The sequence below is a fragment of the Sinohyriopsis cumingii genome, chromosome 10 (genome assembly GCF_028554795.1).
Source record: "Sinohyriopsis cumingii isolate HCF-2022 chromosome 10, ASM2855479v2, whole genome shotgun sequence".
Classification (NCBI taxonomy): domain Eukaryota; kingdom Metazoa; phylum Mollusca; class Bivalvia; order Unionida; family Unionidae; genus Sinohyriopsis; species Sinohyriopsis cumingii.
Window position 1 is genome coordinate 68,447,593 of NC_142970.1, and position 19,909 is coordinate 68,467,501.

Genomic DNA, 19,909 nt, shown 5'->3' on the forward strand with positions numbered 1-19,909 from the left:
TTACTGGACGTCAGAGGCGTGTCTCCGCCCAAAATAGGGTTGTTGTTGTTGTTATTGGAGTGGTGACTGACACTGGCACTGGACACAAGGTTCCCGTGGTTCCCGTTGGAAGAGAATTTCAGGGAGGGATTGGGAAGCAGGTAACCGATGCAGCTGCTCAATAAAATGGTCCACAATTGTTTGTCTCCTTGTTGCAAACTTAAATTGGCGATGGCTGCCCCGATGACACAATACACCACGAAGATTTGGCACAAAAAGAGGATTTGTGTTTTAGGCACACGTTCTCCACACCACACCCACAAGGGTTGTTTTTGCAAATCTTGCAAAGAAGAACTGGATGAAGGAGTGGTAGCAGTAGTAGCTGCGTCTGTGTGAAAGGGCATGATGGTCACTTCTTTTTATAGTCGATGACTTGCGAAGCGTCGATCCAAGAATCAAAACTGGGTGGATATCCTTTCCAACGTACTTTGACTTCTTTGACACGTCGTTTGCCCACTTTACGGGTTCTGCGTTCGAGAATGCTTTCGATGTCGTACACGTCGTCTTCTTTTTTGGTGACACGTTGTAACTCGGGTAAGTAAAACGTTCCTTTGAGCACTTCTCCGTTCATGTCTTCCAATTTATAGACGGCAGGATGACGGCCATGCACTCGTTCAGTGACACGAAACAATTCGGTCGTCCAGTTAGGTAAGTAACCTTTGTCGAAAGTGCGTTTGGTTTTGCCAATGCGCACCCAATCTCCTACGGTCAACACTCCACTTTTCTTGGGGGCAGCCCTCGTCGGGGACGTACCAAACAGGCGCTCGGGAGTCACTTCTTGCGGGGCACGTCCGATGCTTCGATGCTAAGATTGGTTGTACGCTTGCACCAGGTGCGGTAAGATGTCGATGTACTTCAGAGTGTGGTGATGCGTAAAATATTTCCACATACGTTCTTTCAAAGTGAGTTGAAAACGTTCCACGATGCTGGCTTTGGTTTCGGGATTCTCGGTGGTAAAAAATTGAATGCCACGTTTCTTTAATACTTTTTGGAAAGCTTGGTTCAGAAATTCGGTGCCTTTGTCCGTTTGCCATCGAAGAGGGTGACGACCGCTTTGTTTCAACACTCGTTGCAGGGCTCGCACTAACTCGCTGCTCGATTTGGAAGTCAAGGGTACGTCCCAGGCAAATTTGGAAAAGGCGTCGATGACACAAAACAAATATTTGTAGCCACGATTGTAGCTGGCCAAATGAGAGACATCGGCTAAATCGGCTTGCCATTGATGATCGATGCCTTCCACTTGGGTGCGACTTCTGGCAAACTTGCGTCGAATGGGTTTGTGTAAAGTGTAGGTAGCTTGTTCTTGTAACCATCGTTGCACTTGAGGTAAACGGAGACTTTTCAGTCGCATTTTGGCAGCACGATACAATTTTTGAACTCCTGCGTAACCTGCAGGATGAGAGAGATCGTAGTAAATGCTGGCTAACACTTTTTCCATTTTGTGTTTGTGTGTTAATAAGATACCCACTCTTGGAAGATGCTACTCTTTTTCTCTTGGGGTACTTTCTTGGATTGCAATGCTTTGCGTGTGCGACCAGCAATGGGTGTCGCAGAGGAGGATGTCGGAACAGGGGATATCGGTTCTTGTTTCACTTCTGTCTTCACTTCTGTCTTCACTTTCTTTTTCTCTTGTGATGAAGAAGGGGTGGTCATCATCTTTTTAATCCATCCAATTCTGGAGGTAGGTGGTGTTGTTAACTTGCGTACTTTTTCTGGTGGAGTTTGAAACCCTTCTTCTTCTTCTTCTTTTTCTGTCTTGGTCACTGGTAGTGGTGGTGGTACTGGTGATGGTGCTCGACTTTTCATCAAGGTCTTAAAATATTTCAGAGTGGGTAGAACTGTTTCGTAAAAAGCTTTCTGGTGAAAGAGTTGTAGTCGTTGCAAGAGCTGACCGTAGTTTTGCGATTTTTCTGTTTCGGTCAAATCTTGGCGATCCATCAAGGACTGCAATTCGTGTTGTAACTGGGACATTTCGCTCAAATGGGGATTAGGAGGTAAATGCGGGGTGCGTTGTTCTTGCCAACGATGGTATTCCATCCATCGTTTGTAAGGCACTAAAGCTAGTTTTCGTCCTTCCATGGGGTTGTCAAGGGTCGATTCTGAGATCTTGGGACTTCAGAGGGCCTTTTTATCTTGCTCCCATCAGTCCTCCCAACATGGTTCCCAAGACTCCTTTCAGCAAGGGGCCTAACAAGAGGGGTAAAATGCCTCCACGTTGGACCAACATCTTCTTCTTTTGATGAAGGGGGATTTTCTTTTGAACCATTTGTCGAAGAACGTGACGGTGTTTGCCTAAGCATTGTTTCTGGTGTTTGGACAAAGGGATCGTACCTTTCAAGACGTTCAAACAACATTCGCACACGGTATCGATGACCTCTTTGGAAGCTGATTGAATGAGGTTTTTTTAGTAGGGGTGGAGAAGCTTTGGACAGGACAGATAACATGTCCCCATGTTTGACTAAACGTGGTGGCAGTCCTTTCCTTTTCTTTCCTTGGGGTTGTTTAGAAGAGGGATGTTTTTTGGAGGGTGACATCTTTGAATCTTCAGGAGCACGAAAACACTGATACCCCGACTTGGTCACACACCTTTTTATACTGGAACGCGTCGTCACTGATTGTCTTTACGTCGTATCAACTTCAGGACAGGCATGACACGTCGTGCAGGGGTACGCAACGGACTAAATCGAGCCAGTTCTTGCTTGGACAAATCCAGTAAACTTTGTAACATGCCCGATCTTTCTTCGACTTTGATTTTGGGAGAAGGTACTTTGTAAGCAGCAGCCACTGCCACTAAATTGGAGGGTCCTGGCACTGGGGAAGTTCTTGGGGTCATCAACGGAGAAGTTCTTGGTGTGATCAACGTCTCCAAGTACTCTTCAGTTCTTGGTGTCATCAACGGAGAAGTGGATGAACTTGAGGCTGCCGGAGACGCGGTCACCGCCGTGGCAGGTCGTGATTTGCGAGTGTAAGGTTGCGTCCTGGCCGAAGTGCCTCTCTTGCGACTAGTTTTCTTCTGTGGACTTTTCTTTTTCTGGGGACTTTTTCTCTGTTTGTTTTTCTGGGGGCTTCTTTTCTTTTTCCGGGGTGGTGTCTGGTAAGAGGAGGGTCCCGCCACTGGAGAAGTTCTCCTTGGGGACCTGGTCTTTTTCTTCTTCTTGGAGCTTCGTTTGACTTTTTTCTTGGGGAGAACTTTGGGGGCATTAGGATCCCATCTTAAGAGAGAGCGAATGATGACCCCTCCTAGAGTACCGCTCCCTCCAGGTTTCAAAATGATTTGTTTTTTGGTTTGAGTGTCGATGCGGCGATCGGCCAGTTGGGTCAAAGCGACTTTGTTTCGATCAAAAAAGCGTTTGGTTTGATGAGGAATCTGAATGATCCCTTGAAGTAATTGACGTGCCGTCACCGTGAACCATCGTAAGACTTCTTTGAAACTAGCTTCTAAGACACGAGCTCGTGTTTGTGGATTTTTTTCTCGACTGATGCCATACAAGGCACGAATCAATTTGACGGGAAGATGCGACTGAAGGGACGTGATGTTGACGTTGTGTGAGACAGACGAAAAGGGTCTGAGGTTTTTATAGATTTTTTTTGTGGAATGAAGTTAAGTCGAGGACGGAGACGTGTACAGGACAGGCCCTCCGTCTTGGCACCAGTGGTGAAACAAGTGGGTACGAAATCGCAAATCATCGGGGGTCGTAGGTTTCAGATCGACAAGTAAATAGGCGTGTGGAGATTGAGTGGCATCGTCGTACGCCTGAGTTAGCCAAGGCGTTCCTAACTGTTTGGCTAAGACTTGCACTTGAGATTTATCTCGAGGGCTTTTAAACAAGACCACGTACGTAATGCGCATTGAGACTGATGGTGCGATGGGCTTTACTTTGTTGAAACAAATTTTGAGTGATGTAAACGACACTGGCATTACGATGATGCCCTTTGCGCGTGAACCACAGTTTAATTTCTTCTTCGTCTTCTCCTAACATGTCGTCGAAAATGACCAAATGGGTTTGACGGGAGTCAGAGACGATGTCGTCGTCTTCTTTAGGAATGCCTTCCACAAACACGATGGAATCGCCTTGACTTTCTCGCAAGAGGCTGTACGTCGATTGCCACTCTTTGTAACACCACACGATGCGCTGAGGTGGTCGATCGATCAAATGATGTTTATGTTGGATCAAACGTTTGACGAATTCGGTTTTGCCTGAACCGCTAGGTCCAGCAATGAGCATGTTAAAGGGATGGCGAAGATACAAAGCCTCCCAACTGGTACGATCTAAGTGTTCGTCGATGACTTTGACAGTGGAGGAAGAGGGAGCAGAGACAGCAGAGGTAGCCATAGTGAGGAATGTCACTTGTGATACGAAAACAAACAAGACAAGAGTTTATATACTTTTTTCAGGACACGTTTATTGAATGTTTTAAACATGAACACGAAAGACAAAAATACATAAAAGCCAAAGGCTTAAGTACAACGATAAAAGGCACATGAAACCCATCAACATGGAATAAAAACAAGTGTCTGTACAACATGTTTTGGGTAATGTTCTGACCAGTTCTATAAGGGGTAAGGTCACACAAGTGTTCTCCCGAAAGGGTCTTTCAGGGATGTCCACGACAGTCCTGTCCTGGGTGACGGGTTCTTCTGGTACTGTCACTAACACAGGTTGAAAAGTCGCAAGGCTCACAATCGCATTCCACTTCAGAAGCCCCACACTTGAATTGTGCCCTTCTGAACTTATTGTGTATTTCTCTGAAAGTATTCATCTTGTTCACTTGGTCCTGGTAGTCACAATGAACTATCGATCTTGCCTAGGGTTCCTTTTTTTATATACAGTCCAATACCGGCGTGTCCATACGCAAGGTGAAATGATTGGGAAGTCGCACTCGCTTCTGGTACACGATTTGACAGACTTTTTCCAAGGGTCGACTGACGATGTGGTGAGTGGGTAAACGTACAATCTTGTTCGGTTGATAGGTGGTCACTTTAAAGTGTTCATCCTCTCCAGATTGCACGGCTTCTTTCAATACCCCAAAGTTGACCACACGACTGGTACGATAATTCAGAGTCAATACTTTCACTTTACACTTCGTGTGCACTTCTCCTTGTGGGACGCGGTATTCGTAGCCGTAATTTTTTGGACCGCCACTGACGAAACTTAGAATCTTGTTGTCGGGATGCTCGTCTGTCCAGGCTCCTAAACGGTCTCCTTCGATGTCAGGGTGCTGTTGACTCGGGTGATGGATGTAAATGCAACTGTCCGTGTCAAAGTACAGGACGCGTTCCCCTAACAGTTCTAAAGCTTCGTACAATTTTAAGAGAGCATGAGCTGTCACGTAAGCCGCAATGATGACATTTCCAAAAGGGTCGTCTTGTACAAAGTCCAGATCTTCTTCGTAATTGACCAAGATCAAATCCTCGCGAACGAAGTCCACGTGTTTCATGAATTTGGTTTTGTCGTGAATCATCTGAAAGTAGCGGGAAGGTTCTGTCAAATATTCCGTCTTGGGTAAACAGGGACGTTGTACCATTTTACCCCACAAGCAGTTTAACATCACTTTGGGAAACGATCGCCTGCCTTCGTTTTTCTCGATGTGATCTAAAGTAATGCCTTCTTGTGCCCAGTATTTCTCTTTGAATGTCTTTTGGTCTTCGGGAGTGTGACACCAGGAAGGATAGCCACTGGCTTCTTGTTTTAGTTTCAAAAAGGCATCCACGTAGTCGGCGAAAATGCCTTTCTGAGTAGGGTCACCCTTGTGATATTGTTGTGTCTTGGGAAAGTGCCAAATTTCGTACACTTCTAACAGTTGGTATCCCATGTCCAGAGCTTTGAACAATTCTACGCTGACCCAGGTTCCCGTCAAAGCCCGTTCTTCCTGGGTGTGCTGACAAGGTTGATCTTGGTTGTACGTTTCGGCACAAGTACGGCACAAAGGAAACATCAGTTTGCCTTGGCAATGGTGAGGTAAGACGGGATGGTACAAGTCCTTGGGAGGCAAAACTTTGCACTTGATCAAGCCTTTGTATTGTCGAATGTTTTTCAGGTCGATGTGTTCCGTGAACAATTGTGGGTGCCCTACAGGAAAGCGACACTATTTGCACACGTAGGGATACAGCGAACACACGTACAAGTATTTGATTCTTCTCCTTTCTCTTCGTCGGCTTGGTACAGCAAACAGGTGGCATTGGTCCTTCCTCCGTACAAACTATCCCTCGGGTTCAGCGGGTCCATGAACTGGTAACTTTCCACGAGGCGTTTAAACTCGGGATCGGTTTTCAAACGGTGATCGTATTCGTGTTCCCACATTTCCACCACTTGGTATCCTTCCTGTTCTAACTTTAGGCGTCGCTGACAAGTGGCCTGGTACAAGTCTTCCATGGTTCGTTGTAAAAACTGATTTTTAGTGCCACGGTCAGGACAACAGACGGGACATCCGTGAAATAAGCAGCCGTTAAACTCGTACACGATCTTGAGGTTTTCTAAGTCCCAGCCATCGACCGAATGCGTTCCGATGGTCTTTTCGCCCCCTCTGTTGCCGGAATGCTGAATCCACTTGTCTTCCTTGTCGCACAAGTAATGTAACCAGCGTAGGGCTTTGACCGAGTATTGACGTTTGACATAGTTGGTCGTTTGAGGACTGATAGCTACGGTGTTTTCAGGCATGAATCGTTGCCGGTACACTAAGGAACACGCTTTGGCAATGGTGCAAACTTCTTTCAATGGATCGACCCCTCCGTGTTCCATGAACAGTTCTCGAAATTTTCCACAGCAACGTCGTAAAATGTCCACGTCGGAACGACAATACTTTAACATTTCTTCCTGAAAGTCGAAAGAGTCGGAGGCGAGAGCCTGGTACCAAGCGTAGAAAGCTTCTCGTTGTTCGGTACGCATGTTGTCGGGGTTGTAATAGTGAGCCTCAGGTAAATGGGGTAGAACGGCGTGATGATTGGCTTCCGTATTGAAAAAGTGTGGAAAGTACCTTTTAGCCATTTCTGTCATTCCAAACGTTTTAGGCATTCGGCTCAAAGGCATGGCCAAGTAACTCATCGAATCTTTAAACTGTACTTGTCCCACTTGCATGAAAATGATTTTGGCTCCGTTCAAAGTCACTTTAGGACGCTGGGTGCCTTGTTCCGTATAGTATCTCAAAAGAAACTGTCCATCGTATCCGGAGAAACTGTGAGCCATCACCGTGGCATGACGATGACAATCTCCGTAACGTTCGATGTTCTCTTGGCTCCACGTCTTGTCGATGGGGTCACGTCCTCCAGAAATCTTGCTGCAGTGAGGGCAATGACTGAAGATAGGTTCCTGAATGCACTTCTCGCACGCGCGATGAGCCACGCAGAAATTAGGAACGTGAATGCCAGTCTCTTGGATGCATTCGAAATCGAAAAAGATGAAATTGCCTTTCTTCTTGCGACCGTCCTCTTTCTCTGGTGGGGGTTGGTATTTTTGCACGTAGCATTGGTGTTCCAAGTCCACGATGTGGTGACAAATGTGACATTTTTTCTTTCCTGAACATACGTGTGCCTTGGCATTATTGGTACGTATGCCTTGCCCACACGTAGGGCACAATCTCAGCAGTTGACAAGCACATTTCTGCTGTGAACCTTGCGTCTTCAAATGTTGTTGGTAACAGGTAGGGCTGACAAACGTGCGCAGACAAGTTGAACAAGGCACTGGTCCTTCGCTCAGACAGGGTGGAGAGGCCAAACATCCTAAGCATTTCAATCCACAATGCTTTTGTTGCTCTCGATTGTTATAACCATGGTCACATTTCTCACAGTAATAAACATATCCCAGGAATCCGGTGATACTGGTAATGGTATCGATATGGTCATCGTGATAATAGACATGAATGTATTTTCCGTCCTTAAAGTCTTTCCCTCGAAACAACAGAGGTCCGCGCACTTCTTGAGGGTGCACTTTCAAGGTGTATCGTGGAGCTAGGGCATCTTGCAATTTTTGCATCTCAGGAATGCCACAGGGTTTGTCTTTGGACAGTCCGGCTTGTTGTAACAGGAGTTCTGCTTCACTTCGTTGTTTGGCTCGGTCGGATTGTTGAATAGTTTTCCAGGCTCTTTTCCATTCTACCGTGTCATTCTTGTTAACATAGGTTCGTCCCACCACGATGGCCCTGGCTAAACACATCTGGTCTTGAGGGTTGTGAATTCGGACGAGACTCTTTTTGGTGTTGCGAAGGTCGTTCATCAATAAGACTTTTTTGCGGCCAGTCCCTTGAGGAGGAGAGACGTGGGTCATGTCCAGTGTGGCTTTTCCATCGGTGATGTCAAACTGGTCATTGGATTGTTGTACGTGTTGAATCTTGTCCATGACTTTGGAAGCAGTCAATTCTGCAGGAGTGCTAAACTCGATGCAAACAGGGGATTTCAAACCGTCGTGTTGTATGGAAAGTCTCAACCGATCGTCTTCTTTGGGTTGACATTGTCGCTTGAGTGTGGTGAGCAAAGAATCCCACACCCCGGTGATGAACCCTTCTGCTCTCTCTAACGGCATTTCGGACTTGAAATCTTTAAACTTCACCGTGTATTTGTAAGCCGTGGTTCTAAATTTTCTAGAGGAGCGCTTTTCTGTCTCTCGAATGGAATAGTACTTTTCAGGGTTAACTAAGGGTGGTGAACTTTGTTTAGAGGGTTTGGATTCTGGTTCACTCATGTCCTCTTCAAAATCACTGGCATGAATTTGTGCCAAGACTTCAGCTCTGGTACGAGGCGATAGATCACGTTTCTGCCTCTTACTTTCTTCTTCTTTCTTCTCAAGTGAATTGGATCGTTTCATCTTGAAAGCAAAACGTCAAATGACTAAAGTTTAAACACCATGGACTAATTTATAGTCCTAGCAAACCAGCGTATATAAAAGGGTGTGTGTCTTGTCCTTTCACTATTCATTTCACTCTCAAACCGAGCACAACGATGGAAGAGACTAGACAGATCGAACGTTTCATCAGAGCTTTGCTAGGGTCATCCGAAAATTTTCTTCAGACCAGCCGACGGACTAATCTCCTTCCTTTCGAGATAAAAGTGAAGATACTTGCTATATCTGTCAAAAGAAAGGGCATTGGTCTTCAGAGTGTCCAGACCGTCAAAAAAGAAAAACAGGGGTTAAAAGAGACAAAAGTCAAGATACCTGTTATTATTGTCAAGAAAAAGGACATTGGTCTCCAGATTGCCCAAAATAGAAACAAGAGGAGTCAGAAGAATAGAGGGATTCTTCAGAGGAAGAAGAGGAGGAAGATAGCAGACAGGTGAAGAAAAAGAAACAGGAGAAGAAAAGAAGAAGGGAAGAAAGTGAGGAGGAAGAGGAGGAAAAGACTATGACGGTGAAGAAATTTAAAAAACAGAGAAACTAAACAGTGAGACAGAAGAAGTGAATGTACTTTTTAAAGTGCTCTGTTGTGAATTGTGAATTGGATTGTAACTATTGATAAAAGAATAAATTAGGTATAAAAAGATAAGTGTCTTTGAGTTTTGATTTTAAATAAGCAGCTACACTCACGCACTCATATATACGTACTATAGGGGTAAAATGTTTTTTTTTTTTTTTTTTTTTTTTTTGAGTTATTGGCAATTGAAAGTCTATCTCTTTTCGAGAGAAGTGGGTGGCCCTGAAAAGGGCCTTTGGTTTTTGGTGTAGGGGTGAGTTTAAGCAATCAACTTTAACTGCCTTAAGCCTTTGCCACGGCCGAGGCCTACTTCTGATGATGATGATTGGGTTGAAATCACTAAGGGTGGTACGGTAGGCTTAGTCACAGGGTTGGCGTGTTTAGCTCGGAAAGGTCGTATTCTCTTCGGTCGTGATAAAGAAGTCTGATACATTTGTTTCAGACTTCTTAACTCCGCTAAAATGTCTAACAGTACCGTGACCGTTTGATTTTCACCCTCTTGTTTCTTTGCTGCTGCTTCTTGTTGTTGTTGTTCCTGTTTTTTTCTTACCTCTTCTTGCTGTTGTTGCTGTAAAAGAAAAGCTTGTTCCGCTTCCTTTTGTCGTTGTATAAATTTCTCCAATTCTTCTTTCTGTCTCTGTCTAAAATTCTCCACGTGTGGTAATGAAGGTGACGAAGGTTCCGGAACAAATTCTTGCGAGGTAAGAAAATCCACAAAATCCCAACGTACCTCTTCTGAAAGTAAGTCCGGGTTCCCTTGTGTGGTCTCCACTGCTGGTGCATCCCAATGGATCGTTTTCTGAGTTTCCTTCATGTTGAATCACTGTCTCGCATCGATTGACTGCACACAGGCGGTAGCGAATCTATATAGACCACGTGACGTCACAGACTGTTCTCTTCGGATTGGATGCGAGCTGACTGAATTTTGTAACGCGTGTTTGGATTGGTCAATGAACTCAATCCGTTTCAATCCTTCCTCTACCTATAAATAAGCGCAGTTCACTGCATTGATTTACCTGTTCTCGTCGCCTCAGCATGTGGACTGACGTTGAATCTTCCACCCTTGTGTCAACAATGATGTTCAGGACGGACATACCGATGTATGTCCGATCCGAATGGACAGTTGTCCATAGGACCGCCAGCAACCTATGGATACGTAGGATTTACGTGGAGAGGCAAGGATGCCTCAAAAGAGTCCTGATTTACGGTCCTACAGTGAGACGAAGCCTAAGGACAAGAAGAAGTCACAGATGCCCTTCATGTTAAGGGCATATATAAACCCAAAGGCCCTTTTCAGGGCCACCCACATTTCTCGAAAAGAGATCGACTTTTAATTGCCTACCCCTTTTTTTATTTTTTTTATTTTTTTAAAAAAAATAAAAAAATCCCATGTTCAATTCCCCTTGTCAATAGAATTGCTTTTTTTCTCCCATGTTAAATTTCCCTTGTTGCTCAACAGACCCACGATTTATTCCCCATGTTAATTTCCCTTGTCGCTCAACAGACCCAAACTCTATTCCCATGTTAAATTTCCCTTGACGCCAAAGTGACCCAGGGGTTTTCGTAATGTTAAATTTCCCATTGACGCCAAAGTGACCCAGGGTGTTTTTTAATGCTAATTCCCCTTGACGCTAAAGTGACCCACTTTACTACTTCCGGTATATTTATTGGTGCTGTTGTAAAATAATTTTACACTTACATGGGTTTAAAAAAATATTAAAGTCTTCACCATTTTTTAAATACTTTTGTGACATTTAGAAAAACATCAAACGAAATAGCTTGTTCTTGCAGAAATTTATTATCATTTTTCTTTATGGTAGCGATTGCCATAAGGGAATGTATCTGGTACTGAATGTAGTTAGAATTCGATACAAATATATTTCAAATCAAATATATGGATTGTTTTAATGTAACTATTTTCTGTGTGCAAAGAAAGTGGAAAAACCTTCACGTAGTAAGTGAGAATTGACCCTCTCTTGCTTCTGTACTGTCGATCCATACCTTTTTCACTTTGTCCAACTGTCTTGTAAGCGAGATGACTGATTAGTTATTTAAGAAAAGAAGACAAAATGTTATATTTAGATGCTATGGATGGATCCCATGACCTCATTTTGTTTAAGTATCGTTGATTTTACTTTTCAAGCCTTTATATGTATTTGAAATAGTATATATTTTTATTTTAGTACTGTTGAAATATTTGGTTTAAAGATATTACGGTCTGAAATGTTTCCTTACATCTTATCCTCTATTTATCTGTAAAATGATATCAAAATATATTTGGCGAAAACTATCCTGAAATCGTACAGCGATATTTTTAATGGTTGTCGATTTGATGATCCATTTGAACTTGAACAGTAATTAAATAAAAGATACATCTCTGCGTATGACAAACGTATAGCTATAATATAACAAAATTCGTTTAAAACTAACATGATTTCCATTCTTTCCTTTGTTGTGACAAGATACCGAGTTAGATATCTTTCATGTATGGGAGATAAATCTTCCATGCTTTAAATGAACTATTACTTCTCAACGGTATGATTTCCCTTAATTGACTTGCCAAAATGAAGCGACTGATCGTCATTCCAGTCCAACACCATCCGTGTGAGGCATTCATAGTATATGCTCATAATGAACACTGATACATTTGGCAGTTATTTTATATTTAAATTTAGTCCCATTCAAGAGTTAGTTGAAAATAATAATAATAATAATAATAATAATAATAGTAATCATCATCATCATCATCATCATCATCACAAGTAAATAAATGAATATGGTTACTCATTACTTACTAACAACGATTATTTACATTTGAGAGGTATCTTAAACTAGGAAGAACCTATCATACTGCATTATTACCAATAAACAGAGACATAAGACTAGAGGAAATCTGGCTAAATAAACAAGTAACTGGTCTTTACCGGACGACGTCTGCGACAATCTATTGAGAAAAAAAAAATATTTGATCAAAGAGATCAAAACATTAAGAAAGCATGAGAACAAATAAAACGTAAATAAGAGATTTAAAATGGTTAGAGGCAAGTATGGCAAAAGTCTCATCTCGTACAGATACATCAACGGCTGAATTGTGTTCATATGCAGTAGCTTCTGGTATAGCCTCATCTCGTACAGATACATCAACGGCTGAATTGTGTTTATATGCAGTAGCTTCTGGTATAGCAGTTTTGCCGCTAACAATGACACGATTCAACACAGCAGTTCTAATAATTGTTTCAAAAGCCCTAAATGAAAAGATCATTTGCAATAAAGTTTTAATAAATTATGGAATTGTTACGTCAGCCTTCGCTAAGCTCAATTGCTACGCCGAATGGCTCGTCACAGAGTGACGTGATAAGCACTCAGGTAATAAGTACTGATGGTCACTGAGAATTATATACTTTCTTCGCCACCTGCGGTAACAAGGTCTACCGAAGTGGTGATCATACGCCTTGTTATTCAGCATAAAGCTGACGTATCCTGGTGAGATGGCTTTTTCATCATTCCTTTGGGACGAGTCTCGTCACGAAGAGACGATGTGTAAAATGAAACCAAGGATAGATTCTCCACTCATTTATTTCAAACCGGTGTTACGAGTATGCAGACGTGATAAAACATGTCAGGAAGCAAACAAAAATAAAAATAAAAAAAAATAAAAGAAAAAGATAAAGAAACTGAAACACAATCTTTCATAAAAGCGATCTGAAAGAGAAAAATCTATACAAATAAACTGCTTAAATCAAGAAAGCTATATTCTCATTTGTTCACATCCTGAAAAAAAAAACTTTCTTTTAACTCACTCGACAACTCTAGCTTAAACAATAAACAGGGACTGAAACCTACAGCGTAACTGTGTCAACAATTTACATGACTCATATAAACAAGTTGATCCAGCAAATAAAAGATTTGAATAAGGGAAGTTGATAATCAAATACTGAATGCATTTAAAGAAAGCGGTTTAAAATACATCAGGAAGTGGAAAGAATAAATGTACAATTAATAATCTGATATTGAACATAATGGCAACGAAACAGCTGGCAAAATCTCAGAGTTAAAGAAACAGATCGACGAGAACATAAACATTTTGATGAAACCTACTACATGCTCAAATAGAGATTGGTGATGAAGGTGACGCAATATGTCGTGGACATTGCGCTCTTTTCACCGCTCGTTATTATGATGAAATAAATCCAAATTCGACAGTGTTATTTAATTCTGATCACATAACTTAGATTGAATTGGGGTTGCCTCTGTTAATTATTATTGATTAAATTTTTTTATTTTTATTGTCTAAGGGGGTTCGTATTGCATTATTTCTTCCCAATAGCCTTTCTGAATTCTCTGTTGAAATTCTGTCTTTCCACTCCCACCTGGCTTTAGTATAGAGGGAGGTCATCCTCTAGATAACGCCAGCCAAATCCAATTAACCACCCCTCTTACTAAGAGGGTGACATTACAATATGTAACAATATGTTCCTACTGTTCTATCTTTATGTAACCAGGGAGACGCGAACATACTAAAAGGACTGGAACAACAACAACACAAAAAATCCTTCAGAATTCAACGAAAGCAGAACTTAGACACCTAACTGTTTGAATGAAGGATTGCGATCTCAAGTCTTTACTGACTCAAGGCATAAACAAGCTGGTTGGTGCTTTTATTCTCTGCATGCGTCAGCTCTTGGTTATGATGGTAGAAATGATTTAAACAATGAGCCAAAAACTGGAATACAAGACAACATAAAATAAATGACGGTTACCATACATCTAATGACCAAACAAAATTCACTTTCATTGTACTTGTGACGACGATATATTCAGAATCACGGGAAATAACGTAATTTGGTTTTAAATGATAATGGCAGTTTCTAAAGACAACTGATCTCTCTCTTGGATTTAAGTCTATTGACCTGTCTAAACTGTAGCATAACCTCGTGTGGTCGTGAACAAATTTCTAGTGTACTTGGTATTGCTTTGTCTGTTTCATGCCATCAATCTGGAGAGACCTTTCATTCCAACCTAATGGTACTTTCCACGTGTATAATTATTAGGATCACTAGAATCGAATATAGTCGGCGTGTCAACTTGTCTTACTATCTCAGTCTCAGTTGCACTGTTCAGTTTGATGTAATTTCTTTCATTGCCTATATTAATTAGGGAATTATTTCCTGTTGCTGTTCTTCGACTGGAATAACCCTCTCTAAATGTCATTTCCAATATTGGCCGATATATCAAATTCATTTTCAAACTTTATTATGTCTTTAATTTTTATCTAACGTCGTCTGTCAAACCAAAGACTATATCGATACAAAATTGTATTTTGACAGTCAATCTTCATGATCACGATATTTTAAAATGATTAATCCAGAGGATTGTTACATGAGTTTTCGGTACTACTTTTGAAAAGTTTTATACTTAAATTTATCTGCATTCAGCAGTCGTGATTAATATTTGTGGTGCTGAGTTCCAGTCTTTGGATGTTTGTGGCTGAAAGCTGAATTTGTAACACTCAGTTCGTGCGTGCGGTATCATAAGTTTATTCATTTAGATTTATTATTCTTTTTGGTTTGGTGTTTTTGCTTTTTATCTGATGTCATTGTACAAAATATGAATCTATTTTTAAATTTATATTCTCTTTTAATGATTTCCATATCAACTTAGTTATTATTAAGGTCGTACTTCCGGGGTATAGCCATAATTGGATAATACAAACCTGGCTCTTCGGTTTTGGACTTTGTTTCTTCTTCTTCAAATTCGCGCACTGTTTAAAATATTTCTAACTAGACTCCTGAAAGATAATTCTTTCGCATCTTTTGAGCAAGGTGATAAGCTGAGAATTAATAGGTCTAAAGTACGATTTTCTTTTGTGCATAAGTTTTGAATTTGAAAGTTCCATTTCGGATCACAAGGTTTTTTCGACCCCTAAATATTGTATTTTTATTGATTTCTAAAGAAGAAGCTTCTGCTGAATACAACATATTGGTTTTATGACATTTCGTTCATGTTCTTTGCATTATGTTGCAACTTGCACGTTTCAGGCTCTATCACAAGCACAATTTGGTGCCCGCTGTCCTAGTTTATTTTCGAATAAATTTAAATCATTATCATTAATAAGCAACGAAATATGAAGAAGAAGGGAGAAAAAGAAAAAAAAAGACCCCCCCCAACCCCCCCCAACCCCCCTCTGGTTTAAGTACTATGCCTTAATGTACTGAAAGGGCTACTGTGGACCAGCCATATGTGGAACCGTTTGTTTAAATTTTTAGTCCAGTCGTCAATAACTCAACAGAGTTGTGTTTTCGCAGCTGTGTAATTTCCGGAAGGCATGTTGTTGATCAGATATGTAAGAAAATTTATTCCGGTGCTCTGTGATGTTAGAACATACAATATGCTCAAAACTTTGCAAATAACCCTGGTGAGTAAAATTGGGCGTTCATACCTGACCATTGCAAGATGAAGTTTTCAACGTGTTCATATATTAGCTATAGACCAGTCCAAAGATTGTGTATAGAAGTGTATAAGCACTGGTCCAAATTTTGAAGATTGTTCCTAACGTAATGTATATACTTGCTCATGAGTCGACTCAAACTGCAAACAACAGAAATCTTGATATACCGTAGCGTATTGCGCTTGCAGAATTGGGTCTTTGTTCTTTGTTCTAACGATTACTTCTAACAAACTGCACAGACCCAGATCTGCCTTATCAGTATGCAACGGCAGATCTGGGTCTGTGCAGTTTGCGGTTAGATTCCTCTTATAAGCGAGTACATACGTAAGTATAAGCTTTTGATGTGTTTAAACAGTGTACACATTTTTTAATTTCCACACATATTACCCATGTATTATTCACTCTTTTGTTCTTTTGGAAATATATATGGTAAAGCCCTGCCACTCAAGTGGTACAAAATCCCAAACAACACCCCTCCCCAGACCCCACTCCAAATCCCAAACACCCTCCAAAAACAACAGTAATGGGCATTTAGTGTTACTGCTTTCTCTGCATCTGTTTTTTTTTTTTTTAAATTTGGGATCTGTCTTAATTGGAGAGATGCACAGGAATTAGTGTTTTTGTTGTTTGGTGTTGATATATTTTCATAAAGTTTGGAATCGGAGGTTTGGTTTCCAATCCTGAAGTTAATATAGTTGTTAGGAGAATTTTAAACATTTTCTTGAATCTTAGTTCCATACTGTTTCCGCTGTGTTGTTAACTTTCCACTCTGATACGCATTGATTTAGCAGAGACTGTTTTGTGTGTGCTAAGGGCTATTGTTCTGATGTTGTTTGTAATCCAGTGCATCGAGACTACTAATTGACTCAATTCTGAAAGAACATTTTTTTTTTACTGTTGAAGTTTTAAAGATTTTATGAACTTCCGGTTATTTTCCAGTCTACATCGTTATTCCTCTTATTTTCTAGATCGTTAAAATAATTAAATTGTTACAAAGGCGTTAACTTTCAATTGCAGTGCATCAGCATTTCCTTTGGCAAACATATTTTTGGGTGATACAGACTTAATATTATTGCCACTTATCGCAAGATTTACTCAGCTACAATTTTGTCCTGATTTGTTATAAGCAATATATTATATAATTTATACAGTGTGATAGGTATACATAATGTATTAGTATACATAATCCATGTCGCGAAGTAAGGGTATAAAACAAACACTGTACGAAATAACCCTTAATATGGAACTCTGTAGTGCATAGGCTATTTATCCTGGATATAAATTATAAGGCAGGTTTCTTTATAAGCACTCGAACTGTTCAGACTGGAAGTCTAATGATCTCCTTAGTCAATTAATTCATAAAAAAAGTACAGAGAAGGCGACAAATTACATCTGTTCATAAATCGGAAATATTCTGCATGAAACAATGGTGACTTACTCATCGTTATGGTAGATTTCAGATACAGTACGAAAAAATGAAGAAGTCGTTGTACAGTGTATGGGGATTTTAACAGACAATTATGGCAAGTGACAGCAGGAAAAGCTGTGGACGTTCGAATATGAAAGAAGGTTGGTTTCACAAACATGCTGAAATGATTAATTTTGATGTCAACCAAAATAACAATGTCTACTGAATTTATACCCATTAACGTCCCCATTTTATTAAATAGATATGTGAAATACAATCAGATATAAAATACAGAATATAAAATAATAAACACAAAGGAAGACAAGAAATGTAGATTTGAAGATACCATTATAACATTGTAGACGAATATCATCGTTACATTATGATAGTTTCACTTATATCCATCAGTGCCTGTAAACCTAAAGGAAAGAATTGTCGGTACTTTTCAGGAAATAGTATTTAATAACATCGGGTAATTGTCAGGGGTGACTGCGACGACGTACCAGAATGACAGACCTAGATAGATATCACGTTTGTTTTCCTGACATGACTGGTGGCGGAGAACACAAGTCTAAGACATGATTTGCTATGGAGTATCAGTATGGTTATTCAAGTAGATTATTGGACGGTTCACGACTAATTAATAAATGTATTTCGACCTCTGTATACAAATGATAAGTATAATTCTCCTCTTCTTTTTAGCTAGACATAAATTGTTTAGAACAAACACATATTTTTTATTATTATTAATCCCTTAGAAAAGAATCCAGTGGCTATTGACCTCAGGTATGCATTATGTGTGTGTAAAGCAGAATAACACGACAGCAAATGTTAATGACGTAACTTTCCCATGCAATGGTGTGCCCATGTTTTGATAGCGGCTTTGCTATTTGGTTGTCCAAAAAAATAAAAATCAATGCCTGGAATATGATGAATTCAAATCATGGAAGGCAGGGCAGGTAGATAATGACCACAGTGATTAATGTTTCAGATTTATTAATGGTTTTAAAAAATATTCATTTTATAGCATTATATACACCAAATCAGTTGTTGAGATAGACTGTCAAACGTTTTTCTACAGTTTTCGTTTTCACTAAAATAATTGTGTGCTGAATAGTGCAGAAAATTGTGGAAAACTAATGTAGTCTGATTATTCAATGACTGACAATATAATACTGTAAATTTTAATATTTATTGCAGAAATTAAAAAATTAATGACACAAGTGCATATAGTCATGACATGCCTTTGAATTTCTTGACTAAATTTAAAACAGTTAAAGATATATAATTCATGTAGCTTTTTATTTATGACCCTGCTTTTTGAACAGGAAGGGATCAATGAGACCCACTTAGTGAGGGTTCATTGGGTGAAAGTAGGTATCACAAATTCATTCATTTATGAAGAAACATGGTGCTAAATTTATCTTTTTAAAATGTAATTATCAAAAACCAAATAATAGAAAAATGTATTGCCTTCATTGAGAACCAGTTTCTTAGGTTAAGTAAGACATTACTGTAGTTTAATATCCGTTTCTATTGGTAATATGTTAAATGTTCTGTGGTCAGGCATTCCAGTTATTTATTGATTTATTATGAAACATTGAAGAAGAGAAGCTGTTTACTCTTGGTACTTAAGAAGTGCTTGATCTTGTATTATAATATGGTTTGATATTCTAAGGAAATTGCTAGATAAACATGCTTGACCATTATTAATCGTAATGTCGTATACATGTATAGAGTTTGGTCTGGGTTGTCTAATTCCATTTTCCACAATTATAATCCTTGTACTTAACATTCAATTCTGAAATCTTTGATCTTTTCAACTTTGACTTTTAACCAAAAAGAAGAATATACGATGGTTAATTATTAACTAGCCACTGGTTACACGAGCCAAGTTCTTGTCAGTTTTGAATATAATGATTTTTACCCTGATGTCAGAGAGCATGGTCGTATGGGGTGTTTCCAGGACTGGCTGGCAGAAAGACCCGGAGGCTTACTCCATGTTTGGTGGCTAACTGCAATGTTGTTTAAAGGATTATAAATCTCCTTTTATAACAATAATTCAGTCGGACTCTGATAAAATCCATGATGCTGATTATGAAGATGTCAATGTTCCACAATAAGATTCAAGGTTTTCTACTAATGCTTAAATTGATATGCATCCATCCTAAATTATTATCATACTTGTCAAATAATTTTTAATGGGAGTTTTAATGCCAAAACTTGTGACATCAGTGACTGTTTGGAAAAGATGAATTAATTCTTAAATATTGAAATTTTTGTGGCAACTGCATTAAGATTTTCAATGATACAGTGGAAAAAAATCTCCATGCATTTCAGTTTTCTCAACAAACAAGCATCACTAAATTAGGACTATTTATACCGCTGGGAAAATACTGATCGACAGATATAGAAATAATAATCTTAATATATTATGTGCAAGATCTGGCAATGATACAAGTTTTGTTCTTCAACTTTCCAAAATATATCTGTTATAGACTGTTCATTTTTTTTTCTAGCATCACTCTGCATACTTGAACATGATCCATTTTTTTACAGTTGGTCACTCCTTGTTAATCTCTTGTTTTAGTTTTTATCACACAGTCAGATTT

General features: G+C 39.9%; 1 protein-coding gene across 2 annotated transcripts in view; it reads left to right on the forward strand.

Annotated features, from left to right (window-relative positions):
* Positions 1–17,211: 17,211 nt before the first annotated feature.
* The window catches only part of LOC149790345 (cyclin-dependent kinase 14-like), a 127,336-nt gene continuing 124,638 nt past the window's right edge, over positions 17,212–19,909 (forward strand). For both annotated transcript variants that reach the window (XM_089972388.1, XM_089972389.1), the window contains exon 1: positions 17,212–17,458. In XM_089972388.1, coding sequence (XP_089828514.1) covers positions 17,410–17,458 — 49 coding nt within the window. In that variant the 5' untranslated portion in view covers positions 17,212–17,409. The remainder of the gene's footprint in view (positions 17,459–19,909) is intronic.